Raw genomic sequence first — 13,234 nt, 5'->3', positions numbered from 1 at the left:
TCTTGATCACTGATAGCAAGAGGCAAAGGGCATCTGACAGATTATTAGGTATTTTTCCATATGGCTGGTAGGAGAGCAATTTGGAATTATGTCTCAAAAATTATAAACGCACGTTCTCTTTAGTCTAGAGATAGGCTTGCTCACGTCTGGAATGGCAAACGTACAATGTTATCCATGGCTGCATCATTTGTTATAATGAGGAACTGAACATAACCCAAATGCTCATCAACAGAAGGGTAGTTAAATAAATAAGAGTGAAGCTGTACAAGAAAATACCAGGCAGGAGCAAAAAAAAGATGAGGGGTGATGAGGATGCTCCCTATGTGCTGAATGGAAAGATTTCCCAGATACCTTGTTGAGTGGTGGGCACAGGGCGGAATAAGGTGTAGAAAGAGCATATGATATGCTATGTTTTGTGTAAAAAAGCAAGAAGAAATCTGGATTTATTTTTGCTTGTATGTGTGTAGAGAAAGTGGGAGGATCTGTGAGGTGGGAAACTGGCAAATGAGAGAAAGAGATTGGGAAAGGTTTTTAGTTGAATACGTTTCAAATCATCTGGGCTATGATGACTATGAATGTAGTGCAGGCTTGATGATTAAACTGTTGGCCAGGGAATCAGACCCACTGTCAGTGTCTCCTTCCTGATACTCTTTGGATATAGACGAGTTAGGAAATGTGCTAGCAGTAGACTGGTCCAGAGATGGAAGATTGCTCCTGCTTTTCTGGAACTGACGTCATCTTTCCAGTTCCAGGATCCAGTGCTGGGGCTGGCACACAGCAAGCACTGAACTGGCATTTGCAGGCGGGGGAGGAGCCAGGCAGGGGGTGGGGAGGGGATGGAGTGGGGAGGGAAGGAACGCAAAACCACCGCTTGTCGGGCGTCTTTGCTGCTTCACCATTCACCAGCAGGGGGAGCACTAACCAATACACGGATCCAGGATCTTCTGATCAAACTAATGATGAGTTTTTCTCTCATAATTTGTTTACTTTCCTTTAAAGAAAAAAAAAAACTAATTTCCTGGACAAATTCAGAGTGTCCATTGTGGACTCTCATTCCTTCCAAAAGCAAGGATTAGCTGTTTTGCTAGCCTTAGGGGGCCATTATGGATGGATACATAAGATTTCTGTAGAAATTCTTAAAATATTTCAGAACAACCTACCAGCTCTTGGTGTCTCTGGTGTGGGAGACCTTTGGATTTTTGAGAGCCCAGGAGGGTTCAGTTGGTGGCCATCTTGTCCCAGATGACTCACTTCTTAGCTAATTCAACACAGTGGTATCTTCGAGCAACTTGATCTCCAAGTCCTCCAGATTCCTCAAGTGATCCTTTGGGACTTGGAACTTTTTCCCCTTGAATTGTAGAGCATTTTAAGTGGTAGGAAAACTAAAGCCATCTTGAGCAGAACTTTCCAGCTGGGTAGACACAGCCATTGATTTGCTCTTGATCTGCTTTCCTCCACAGAGCATTCACCTACTTGTCCCATACCATCCCTGATTTCACAGACAACTGCCTGATTAACATCATGAAGTGTGGAGAAGACTTCTATGCGACCACAGAGACCAATTACATCAGGAAAGTCAACCCACAGACTCTGGAAACCCTGGAGAAGGTACCAGTGAATCTACTACAACCAGCATCAGTTCCTGCTCATGAGAGAGAGACCCCCTGGGTTGGGCCATGTGGCCTGCAGGAACTCATGGGGGCAGCCCCTCCTCTAATGCCATTGGATCCTGAGCTTCCCCAGCACAGCACTTAGCACTAGATTCTAAGCTCTCTTGGGGTGAGGTCTGTGTCGTTTCATCTCTGTGTCTGTGTTTATTCTTAGGGCTACCGAAGCAAAGTACCACAAACTAGGTGGGTTAGAACAACAGCGATTTATTCTCTCACATTCTGGAGGCTGGAAATCTGAAATCGGGGTGTCCTCGGAGCCATGCTCTCTCTGAAGCCTCCAGGGGAAGATGCTGGCTTCTCTCTTCCAGCCTTTGGTGGCTGCCAGGAATCCTCGGTGTTCCTTGGCTTATAGATGCATCACTCCAATCTCTTCTAGAGATACAAATCATTGGATTAGGGCGCACCTCCATCCAGAATTACCTCATTTTAACTTGATTACATCTACAAAGGCCCTGTTTCCAAATATACATACCAAGGTTTGGGGCTTCAACATATCATTTTGGAAGACACAATTCAACCCACAACATTGTCCACCATCTTGGCACCGAGTGGGAGCTTAATGGGAGTTTGAATGAATGGCTGTACTGGATTGCCCGGACTGGAGCAGCCCTACCTGGTATTGACCTGAAGAGGGAGACCTTAGGCAGAAAGCAAGAGGACAAAAATAAATACCCAAGCAGATACCTTTCCTGGGCAGAATCAAATCAACATTTTCATGAAAATCAATAGACCCACTCATTTTTTCTCCAGCTGGCTATTCAAAGCCTCAATGTCTTCTCAATACATTTTAACGATCTGTTAAAGGGAATACTTTTCTTAGCTGCGAAATTATGTCCAGCAGCTTTTAAGCTGGGTGGCATAGGTCCAACTGATGTATGCTTTCCACAAAGCCTCAGAGAGGAAATACTAAGAGAGAATGAAGCCTTGCCTGACTTTTGGCCAGAGGTCATGCTCTTCTGGGGGAAGAGAGGAGGACAGTTGTTTCCTCAGCCACACATTATTCTGTGGCTGTGCCCTGCTGGGGATGGGGGGTCATTACTGGGCTTGTTAGTCAAGTTTCGCTTTGACCAAGTGTTTTTGTAACTCTCTGTTCCCAGAATAATCCTATGAGAGAGGCCTGGAGATTTATGCCTCTGTGGCAGGCAAAAGGGGAGAATTTAAATGATGTAAGCAGAAAGACAAAGCAGCGGTTAAGATTAGTGCTAAGGCTGCCTCTCTGTGCAGGTCATTGCTCTGTGTCGAGGAATCCTGCTGCCATGCTGAGGACACCCTCAGGGCCAGGGGGCAGGGTTGCAACAACCATCACAGAAAAGACACATGGCTCACCGACTCCCCTGCAGCCTCTGTGCTGTAGGAGGCCACCCATGAGGTGCTATCAGGTCACACGGGTAAACATCCTCTTTAAAGGTGAAGTCTGCCTTATTTTCACATCAGGAGATAGGCAAAAGTAGCCCTCATCTCTCTCAACCTAGAAGTAGGTGCTTTTCATCAAGTTTCACCCTCCCCCCATTTGTAAAAGCAGGTGGTTATCATTTTGCAGGTTGATTATCGCAAATACGTGGCTGTAAATCTGGCAACAGCACATCCTCATTATGATGCAGCCGGAAATGTTCTTAATATGGGCACATCCATCATGGACAAGGGGAAGACGAAATATGTGATCTTTAAGATCCTTGCCACTGTACCAGGTGGGTCATTCTGCGGATATCATGAAGGACAGATGCCAAGGGTGGCTACCTCCAAAGAGTTCTGATTTTTATTGATGACATAAGACTCAATCTGACACTTTCCCTCATGGGTGATTCAGATGACCATGAACACGCTTTTCTCCTTCAGGGGAAAAGAGATGTTGCCAGACTTCCTTTTGAAAGAATAAATTCCTTTCCTATTCTAACCTGCTTTTCTTTAGGCTCCAGTTCATTGATTCATTAATTTATCCATTATTCATCCACCATTTACCTATCCATCCATCTGTCTGTCCATCCATCATCCATCCCAACTATCCATCATCCATCTGTCTACCTATCCATCCATCATCCATCCAACCACCTGTCTGTCCATCCATCCATCCGCCCATCAAACATCGTACCTTCCATCCATTTTTTTTTCAGTTTTCTAACATAACTTTGTATGCCAAAGCTGTACTGCCCACTTTCAACCCAGCCCCTGAAGCCAGGTTCCTAGTATTGTTATGGGAGCTCAGCCCTGCCTCAGACCTTCAGCCTCTCAGACTCTCCCCGCCCCGCTTCTTTGGGCCTTCTGAACCTTCTCCATTTAAGGCCAGGAACCTGGAGCAAAGCCCAGGCCAATTGTGATTTCATGTTCCTGAGGGGAGGAGGCTCCTGACCCTTATTTGTCCAGGACCCTCCTGGGAACCACACCCAGGAGACCAGGCCTCTGAGGGTGGTTGCACAGGGCTCAGGAGACAGGGCAGAATGACGAGGGTGCGGGCTTGACCTGCTGGTTTAGGAAAACTGGCTTCCATCTGTGATCCCAGCTGGTCCCCTCCCTCATAGTCTTGTAGAAGCTCCTGAGCAACTTACTAGGCTCTATCGGTAGATGTGAGCCCCTAAGGTCAGAAGGCACAATGAGTATTCTTGTTAAACGGAACTCCCATGAATTAAGCCAATAAAGGATTAGAGCGTCCAGCCAGACTCCTAGAATGTCAGACCTGCGGATGGTACTGGCATCTGAGTTTGCCATGTCATATTATAAAATAGGGTGATGAGGCCCAGGGGGATCAGGTGGCAGCAGGGGCCTCCAACATCATGCTTGCAGCTCCCCACTGAGCCCCTGCTGCATGCTGGTGGCTTCCCTGGGATTCACGCCCATGTCCTGCCTCCTAGGCCAGGGTGCTTTCCATTTCGGTTTGCTTTGTGCTCCATTTGTTTTGTGAAGAAAAGAACCACCCCACAACCCCACAGCATCCCTCCCACCAGCCAGCTGTTTATGGTGTGCCCAGGTGGCCACAAGCAAGGCGGGGACGCTTGCAGATAACTCATTATAAGCCAGCCCCAGGCCTGGGTGGGGAGGCCTTTTGGCCAGCGGTGACTCATCCTGACAGGAATAAGAGCACGAACATGTACTGCGCACCTCTGCTGTCTGGACATGGGCCGAGCTACTTGGACTACTTCATGATTTCATTCTGTTCTCTCTCTCCACTCTGTGAGTGTTATTATCCCTAATAACAGAGGAGGTGGCCCGGCTAAGAGGGCTGTGTCTTCTTGGCCTAAACCTTGTGTCTTTGGCCATAATGATAGACCATATTCCATCACACCTCAGTTTCCCATCCGTAAAATGGGGATCATACAGTCTTCTTCCATTGTCACAAGATGTATAACAGTCCCTTATCACAGTGGGTGCTTAGTCTCACCCTCAGCTGTTTCTGAATGGTCAGCGCGAAGAGAAATTCATGGAAACCCTGTGAGGTACATCTCAAATGATGGGCCTCAGCAAAATATCAAAGTCGAAGCCTAGGAAGCTGGCCCATCCCCTGGGCGCTGGATAGAAATGCAGAACCTCAGGCCCCAGCCCCACATACTGAGTCAGACTTCACACTTTGATCATGATCCCTGATGATCCGTGTGCGTGAAGAGGTGTTGTTCCAGAGCAGGGGCCGACAAGCTGTTCCTGGAGTGAGTATCTGAGGCTTTGCAGACCTGTGGTCCCTGTTGCAATCCTCAGCAAAGCCCCTGAGGCTCAAGAGCAGGGGTAGCCACGGGCCCCGCATGAAGGAGGGAGCTCGGCTGTGTTTCGAAGAAACCTTGATGCAAACACAGGTGGAGGCTGGTTTGAGCCCCCAGGCTGTCGTGCAGACCCCTGGCCCCGAGGCCTGGCTCTGGGGCTCCATGTTTTCAGATTGTAGCACCAGGTCTCGCAGGGCAGGAGGGCCTAAGTGGGAACACTCAGAGCCCCTGCGTCAGCCAGGCAACAGCCCCTTCATTGGTTTTCTTGTCGGCTCTCATCCAAAGGTTCTTCTTAGCGACCAGGTCAGTTTGAAAGGCTCAGCTGCAGGTGATGGGGGCATTGTCTGGGGGTGGCCAGGTCCTGTGCTGCTCCTGAGGCTTGCCTTTCTCTAGAGGACAAGAAGGGGAAGAACCCCTTGAAGCACATGGAGGTGTTCTGCTCCATCACCTCCCGCTCCCTCCTCTCCCCGAGCTATTACCACAGCTTCGGAGTCACCGAGAACCACATCGTTTTCCTCGAGCAGCCTTTCAAGCTAGATATCCTCAAAATGTCAACTGCATATATCCGGGGAGTGAACTGGGCCTCCTGCCTGGCTTTCCACAAGGAGGACAAGGTAAGGCCTGGCTGGGACCCCTAGCCACACAGGGACGGCCCGAGTGAGGAAGCAGACTGACATGGAGGTTGGCATGCAGGAGGTTTCCTAGGGAGGGAGGGTGTGAGCCACCATGCAGTCTCCCCGGAAGCATCAGCCAAGCTTCCAGAGAGTTCTGAAGCTGGATGGTTCTGCAGAGTGGTCCCAGGTGGGGTTGAGGGGGCCGGGGCCCCAAGTCAATGAGTCAGTAGAGCAGACGGTACCTGTCAGAAAAGCATGTGACCTCGGGCAAGCCGGCTCTCATCAGCCAGGCAGTCGGCACCAGCCCGGTGGCCAAGGGCTACTCCTCAGTCCTGACCCATGTCTGGGCTCCTTGCAGCTTCCACCGTCCACGGACAAGGCCCTTCCAGTGTCCCGGCAGCCACTGGGTAATGTCAGGGAAGGGTGGGTGCCATAGATGATTTAGACATCATAATGATAGAGCGTTCCATGAGATGGTACAACCAAACATCTTCGGGCACACCTGAGTGCTCCAAGTGTGGATGTGTGTATACATGCATGTGCCTGCCTGTATATTCGGGTGTGTGTGTGTGTGTGTGTGTGTGCGTGCACATATGTATGTGTATGAATGTATCTGTGCATGGATATGTGTGTATATATTTACTTCCTGTTGAACTGAGTAAATTTTTACTTGTGATAAATATCAAGGAATTTTTAGTATTCTCTATTCAAACAGTACACAAGGAGAGAAAGTAACATGTCAAGTCCCCTGTCCTCCCCCTGGCCACTGGCAGTCCCCTCTCCAGAGGGAACCACCACTATATGTCTTTAAGACCTGTCCTTTCTTCTCAGGGAGGAGAGTGAGGTCCCTCCTCTGCTCAGAACATTCTTGTGATTTCCCATCTTCCTCAGAATAAGATCCAAAGGCCTCACTGACCAGCCTGCAAATCCTCACAGGCCCACATCCCAACCACTGGCTCCCTACCTATTCAGCCTCCTTTTGGACCTCCTGTATCTCAAACTAGCCTAACACGTTCTTTGCATTTTCTGTCCTTTCCACCTGGAATGTTCTTCCCCAGATGGTTTCCTCCCTCAGTTAATCCAGGTCTCAGCTAAATGTCCAGATCCCTGAAGCCTTTCGTGATAAACCAATCTCTAACAGACCCCGCCCCAGGCTTCTCCATCCCCTACCTGGCTTCATTTTTCTCAGTAGTGCTCATTGTCCTTGGCACATTATTTGATCATTGACTGCTGGCTTCTCCCCCACCGGACTATAAGCTCCATGAAAGTAAGGGCTTGGTTTTGTTCTGTCTTTCCTGGAAAAATGTTCCTGAAAAAGTGTCTGATGTGTCCTAGACCCTCTGTCTATGTTTGTGGAATGAACGCTGGGGCCAGGGGCCAGCAGGGAAGCCAGCTGTAATTGGGTTTGCTCTTCAGCCCCTGGACATCCCTTGGCCCTCAGAGAACCCCACAGAGAGAAGACCGAGCTGCCAGGTGCAGGCAGAAAGCCCGGGCAAGGGCTTTGGAATGCATTGAGAGCTCTCTGAAAAGTTTCTGTGCCCGACCCAGGGATTGGGTTCACGGAGAAGAAAAGAGCTAAAATAATTCTATATTCACCTGCCCACCACCCCCACCCCTCCACGCTGTCAAAGCCTTCCTCCTCTGCACTCCCACTTAATGTTCAACCTGGATTCTGGAGAAGGAGAGCAAGAGGCACATGAGCTGGGAGGAGGTGGCCAAAGACCAGCCTGGAGTAGTCCCTCCCTACCTTTCAGATGGAGGGTGGTTAGGCCAGAGTTGCCAAAAGAAAGAACCCCACACATACTTTGGATTAGGCAACTAGGGTTGCAAATATGGCTAATTACCACCCAGAGTGATATCGCCTCATGATACCCAGAGGTGTGTGCAGATACCCATATGGGCCCCTTAACTAGAACAGGTCGTCCACACCACAGCCCCCAGGATAAGGGAGGTTGCCATGACAACTGCATCCTGGCCAACCAGGCAGCAGGTGGACGTCGGGAGAATGAACCCAAAAGGGCTGGTGTGGTTTTAGGGTTTTAGGGGCTCCGGCTGTGGATAGAGCCCAAGGAGGGCTAGAAGACTGGCCAGTTCTCCCCAACATGGCCATTGCCAGGGAGCTAGCTCATCACAGCCCACCTGGAGTCAGTCAGTTGAAGGGGGGGAGAGATGGTGTAGCCTCAGGGGCTTCCCCCAGACTCTGTCCTCCTGGTGCTGCAGAGGCCCCAGCAGCAAAGCTTCCCTCTGCTCCATCTGAAGGAGGTGATCAGGGACTGGCAACAGCCAGGAGCTCTGGGGGAAGGGGATGCTCCAGGGTCACGAGCTAGTGGAGGGGAGGGCTGGGTCTTGTCCTGCACCCACTGCCATCGTGCCGGGCCGGCAGGGGGAAGCTGACCTCTGGGTGTGCCTCTGCTTTCAGACTTACATTCACATCATCGACCAGAGGACCAGGAAGCCTGTGCCCACCAAGTTTTACACGGACCCCATGGTGGTCTTTCATCACGTCAACGCCTACGAGGAGGACGGCTGCCTTCTGTTTGACGTCATCACCTACAAGGACAGCAGCCTTTACCAGCTCTTCTACTTGGCCAACCTGAACCAGGACTTTGAGGAGAACTGCAGGCTCACCTCCATCCCCACCCTCAGGAGGTTCGCTGTGCCCCTCAATGTGGACAAGGTAACGGCTTGGAAGGGGACCCGTTTCATTCCTGGGGAGTCGTGAGCCCCAGTGGGGAGTGATTTTGGCACTCATTGGATTGACACTGAAATCCAAAGCGAGCTGTTCTTAAAGACAAAACATTTCTTCATTGTTTTTTCAAAAGTGGTGCATATTCATCATAGAAACCTAAGAGAATATAGATTGGGTAAAAAGGAAAAAAAAACCCATGAATCTATTATGGATATATTTGTATTGCCTCCCACATCTCTCTCTGTCTCTCTCAGTAGATAGACCAACAGACATATTAATACACGTTGATGTATCTGTGTATATGTATATATAATACACATGCCTATTGATACATATCTCAATAAAGCTGTTAAAAATTCTATGTAGTAGGACTTCTCTAAAACTTAGAAATATATACATGTAAATTTTATATATTTCTTAATTTTAGAGAAGGAAATCACAGAAAATTTTTAACAGCTTTATTGAGAGATAATTTCACATACCATACATTTAAAGTGCACCATTCAGCTGCTTTTAGTAACTTCACAGAGTTGTGCCACCAACTGGATTTTAAAACCTTTTTATTAGCCCAGGAAGAAACCTTGCGCCCCCCCACCTACCCCCCTCCACCCCTCTATCCCCCAGCCCCAGGTGAGCACTAATCCACTTCCTGTCTCTGAGGATCTGCCTGTTCTAGACACATCACACGCACACCAGGCGGTCTCCCGCGGTGGCCACCCTCCCTCCGCGCTGTGTTTCCGAGGCCCGTCTCTGCCACAGTGCACACCAGCCCTTCCTTGCTTTTCATGGTGGAATATGCATGTACTGTTTTGTGCACTGCTTTTTTCCACTTATGTGTATATCTAAACATCTCTCCATGACATTCAATATTCTTCTACAACATCATTTTAAATATTTGTGTGACGATTCCAGGCCGGGATTCATCACTATTCGCTTACCCAATGCCCTGCTGTTGATTAGTCCCCTTCTTGCGTTAAAAATGACCACTAGGCCAGACATTATCCTCAATTAGGGTGATGCTACCAAGGCTCCGGGCTTGGTTTCGGAGGCTACAGAGATTCCTGGCTCCAGAACTCACTGACTTCATGACTTAATTAATTTAAATGAAAGCAAATTCAATTCAACTCAGTTTTGATGGCTCCTATTTACTAAATGCACTCTATGTGCCAGGTACTTTGCTAAGCATTTTATTTTCCTTGCCTTACTTAGTGATCAAAACAACCTATGGGAGAGGTCCTCATATTAGCCTCATTTTACAGATGAAGAAACTGAGGCTCAGAGAAGTTAAGGAATATTGCCAAGGTCACACAGCCCTCAGGGGCAGAGCCATGATTAGCACCTGCAGCAGCCTGTCTCTCAACCCGTGCTTGCAGTTGGTAAATGTACAACTCTAACATTCTCCCCAGCAGGCCTAAGTCCTGAAAAGAGCCCAGACAGGTCACCCTGACCCCTCTCGGGGCTCTGCAGGCCTGGAAAATGGAGGACACTACTACAGAAGGCCCAGAGAACCTTCTTGCACCCTCACTGCCCGGGCTCCTCAATGCAGGAGCTCAGGCATGCTCCCTCCCAGTCAGCAGGGCACCCCGGTTTGTCTGGCTCCAGAGTTGGGGTTCTTTCCTATCTTTCCAGCATTTCCCCATCTGTAATCATTGGTGTATTTCTGTCACGATTTTCACCATATCTCCTATCACCTCGATTTAACATTCACAAAGTCATGCTTTGTTTAAATCTACTCACTCTTTTTTTTTTTTGAAATGATAAGGCATTTTTTAAAATTTTACTGTTATGTTAATCACCATACATTACATCATTAGTTTTTGATGTAGTGTTCCGTGATTCATTATTTGTGTATAACACCCAGTGCTCCATGCAGAACGTGCCCTCTTTAATACCCATCACCAGGCTAACCCATCCTCCCACCCCCCTCCCCTCTAGAACCCTCAGTTTGTTTCTCAGAGTCCATAGTCTCTCATGGTTCGTCTCCCCCTCCCATTTCCCCCCCCTTCACTTTTCCCTTCCTGCTATCTTCTTCTTTTTTTTTTTAACATATAGTGTATTATTTGTTTCAGAGGTACAGGTCTGTTAAATCTACTCACTCTTGAAGGGAAACCTATCACTGGCCAATGGAAAGCTAGCATTGCCTCCCGCAAATAGAAGGCAAGCATGGACATAAAACAGTGGGAAAAAAGCAGGGGTCTGAAGCTCTAACCAGATACTGTTGCTTGCCAAGACTTAATCTCTTTGTTAAAAAGAAAGTTCTAAAAGTATGAGGTGTTAAAGACATAGTGGCACCTCACTGAGACTCTCTGCTTGACCCAGTCAGAAAGACTGGAAGAGAAAAAGGAATGAACTTTCTCCCCACGTGGTTCAGGGCTATTGAATGAACTTCCACGAAGTCATCACATGGGCCGTACCGCAGTGCCGTGCTTGGTCTCCTGGTTCCAGGAAGCAGTGGGGGTGTCATAGAGCACACAGGTGGCAAATCCCAAGGCTTGGCCCTGCCTCACATCGACTTAGGCCCAGGGATGAAACAGAGAAAGGAAACGCTCCCTCCCACTGCCCACACACCGAGGGATTTTATAACCTTTTATTGTGCTTGAAAAATGATTTGCTTCCTTGGAACTAGGCTAAGAAGTTCAGCATGTATATTTTGAAAAGCTGCCATGTGAGCCATCTACTGCTTTGAAACTAACAAAGAAGTGTGAGCCCTGGGAAGGGTAGCTCTGGCCACGCTTTTTAATTGCTATTTATTGTCCCTTAAAACATCTTCTTGCTTCACTTTCAAGTTGCCCTGCCTGCATATTGAAATCGAAAAGTTGAGCAGATGGACATGGCAGACATGACTAGAGCTGGCAGCTCTAATTCCGTCCTATCCAAAGGTTTTTTAGGACAGACCTTGGGAGACGCCAGCTTTCTCTGTCACCCATCAGTCTGGGGCCATGGCATTGTCGCTGTCGCTCTGCCTGCAACCCTGTCCTCTTCCCATCAGGCCTCCACTCCAGTCTTGGCTTCAGGTTGGACTCACGGGGTAGGGGTTAGGCACCTGGGCTGGGTCCTGGGGGCGGGGAAGGGCAGGGCATGGCCTCAGCCCACAGGGGCTTCTAGTTTGCAGCCAGTCTAGCAAATTCCTGCTCAGCTTTCAGGTGTCAGGATCATCACTCCCTTTAGAGGAGTTTGTATGCTCTGATGGCACCTGCAGTTCCTTGCTGGACATTTGTCCCAGGTAAATGAGCTTGTTCAGTCCCCTGCCCTGGGAAAGCTTTGAGAGGGCCAGAGCCCTTGGTCTTGTCAGCTCTTTATCCCCTGCACCTGTCACAGGGCCTGGCACCCAAAAGCATTCTCATTAAGCTCCTGACTATAAATCAATGAACGAACGACAAGTGGGTGAGAAATGTGAAGGGGGGGTCTCTAAAAGGACACAGGTCTCTCGTTAGCATTTGGAACATTTCCTAAGTGGAAAGTGCTTTCCGTATACAATGGTCAATAGTGAAGTATATTTAGAAGTCTGGGACCTCCCAGCTGCCCCAGATTCTCTTGTGTTTGGGCCAGCTGGGGTCAAAGGTAGGTGGGGCCCCTTGGCACCCTTGGCCTGTTTATGCAGGGTGGCACAGGGTTGTCTAAGGCAGGGCTGGGCTGGGAGGGGCATGGACATGTACAGACAGTTCGGGCGGCAGCCCTGCCCTCGTCCTGCGGGGCTCGGTGCGCTGCCTCCAGGTGGGTTCATCAGCACTTGCCTTCCCTTCCAACAGCTATCCATGCATAAGGGGCCATCATGGGAGGACGCATTGTGGACTTACAACGGGTGGTTTTGACTCCTGGCTCAGTAGATTTGGGTTTTGTCTTGACCCCAAGTGCAAAAACAAAGATCCAATAATAAAAGAAGCTGCTGAGAGCTCATTATGTGCCAGGCCCTGTGTTAGATGCCCTTTTTCCTCTTAGACCCCAGCAGGAGGGGCCCCTGCTCTGGCCTTGGCATTTGGGGGTTGCGGGATCCTGATCCAGCCTTTCTCTGGCAGTTTCCCTTCCTCACAGAGTGAGGAGTTCATAGGGCCAAAAGGCTGTGCCCATCTGGAGTCGTGCTCTCCCTTGCCCCAACCACGAACCAGCTACCTGGGATATCTGAATTCTCTGCCCAAATAGCCCCAAGACTGCTTCCAGTGCCTGCTTGTCTCTTCCTAAAAGCAGGCTGCACCACTGGTGTACTGGCCTCAGACCCACGAGGTAGCCAGAGTTGGCTATTGGCTTGGTCGTGCTGGCTGGGGCATCTGTGCAGTGGGAAGAAAAGGGGGCAGGAAACAAAGAACCTGAGCCCAGAGGCTGGCCCTCATTCTGCCGCCCTAACTTGGCTCAAAACTCCAAGGAGTCCTAGAATTTCAAATTCACACATCCTTACAGACCAGCACTGTGCAAAAGTATCCACTGCAATGATGAAGCATTCTCTGTCTGTCTAATGCAGTAGCCACTAGCCACGTGGACCACTGAACCGTGACCAGGGCAGTCGAGGAACTGGATGTTTAATTGTACTTAATTTTAAGGTAATGTAAATAACCACATGTGGTCAGTGGTTACCATATT

General features: G+C 49.1%; 1 protein-coding gene across 2 annotated transcripts in view; it reads left to right on the top strand.

Annotated features, from left to right (window-relative positions):
- The window catches only part of BCO1 (beta-carotene oxygenase 1), a 153,747-nt gene that overhangs the window by 128,728 nt on the left and 11,785 nt on the right, over positions 1-13,234 (top strand). For both annotated transcript variants that reach the window (XM_078062629.1, XM_036084968.2), the window contains 4 exons: positions 1,461-1,608; positions 3,211-3,358; positions 5,750-5,970; positions 8,390-8,647. In XM_078062629.1, the coding sequence (XP_077918755.1) occupies positions 1,461-1,608; positions 3,211-3,358; positions 5,750-5,970; positions 8,390-8,647 (775 nt within the window). The remainder of the gene's footprint in view (positions 1-1,460; positions 1,609-3,210; positions 3,359-5,749; positions 5,971-8,389; positions 8,648-13,234) is intronic.

This window comes from Halichoerus grypus, chromosome 15 (genome assembly GCF_964656455.1).
Source record: "Halichoerus grypus chromosome 15, mHalGry1.hap1.1, whole genome shotgun sequence".
Classification (NCBI taxonomy): domain Eukaryota; kingdom Metazoa; phylum Chordata; class Mammalia; order Carnivora; family Phocidae; genus Halichoerus; species Halichoerus grypus.
The sequence above is the reverse complement of the archived record's forward strand: the minus strand, read 5'-3'. Positions and strand labels throughout refer to the sequence as shown.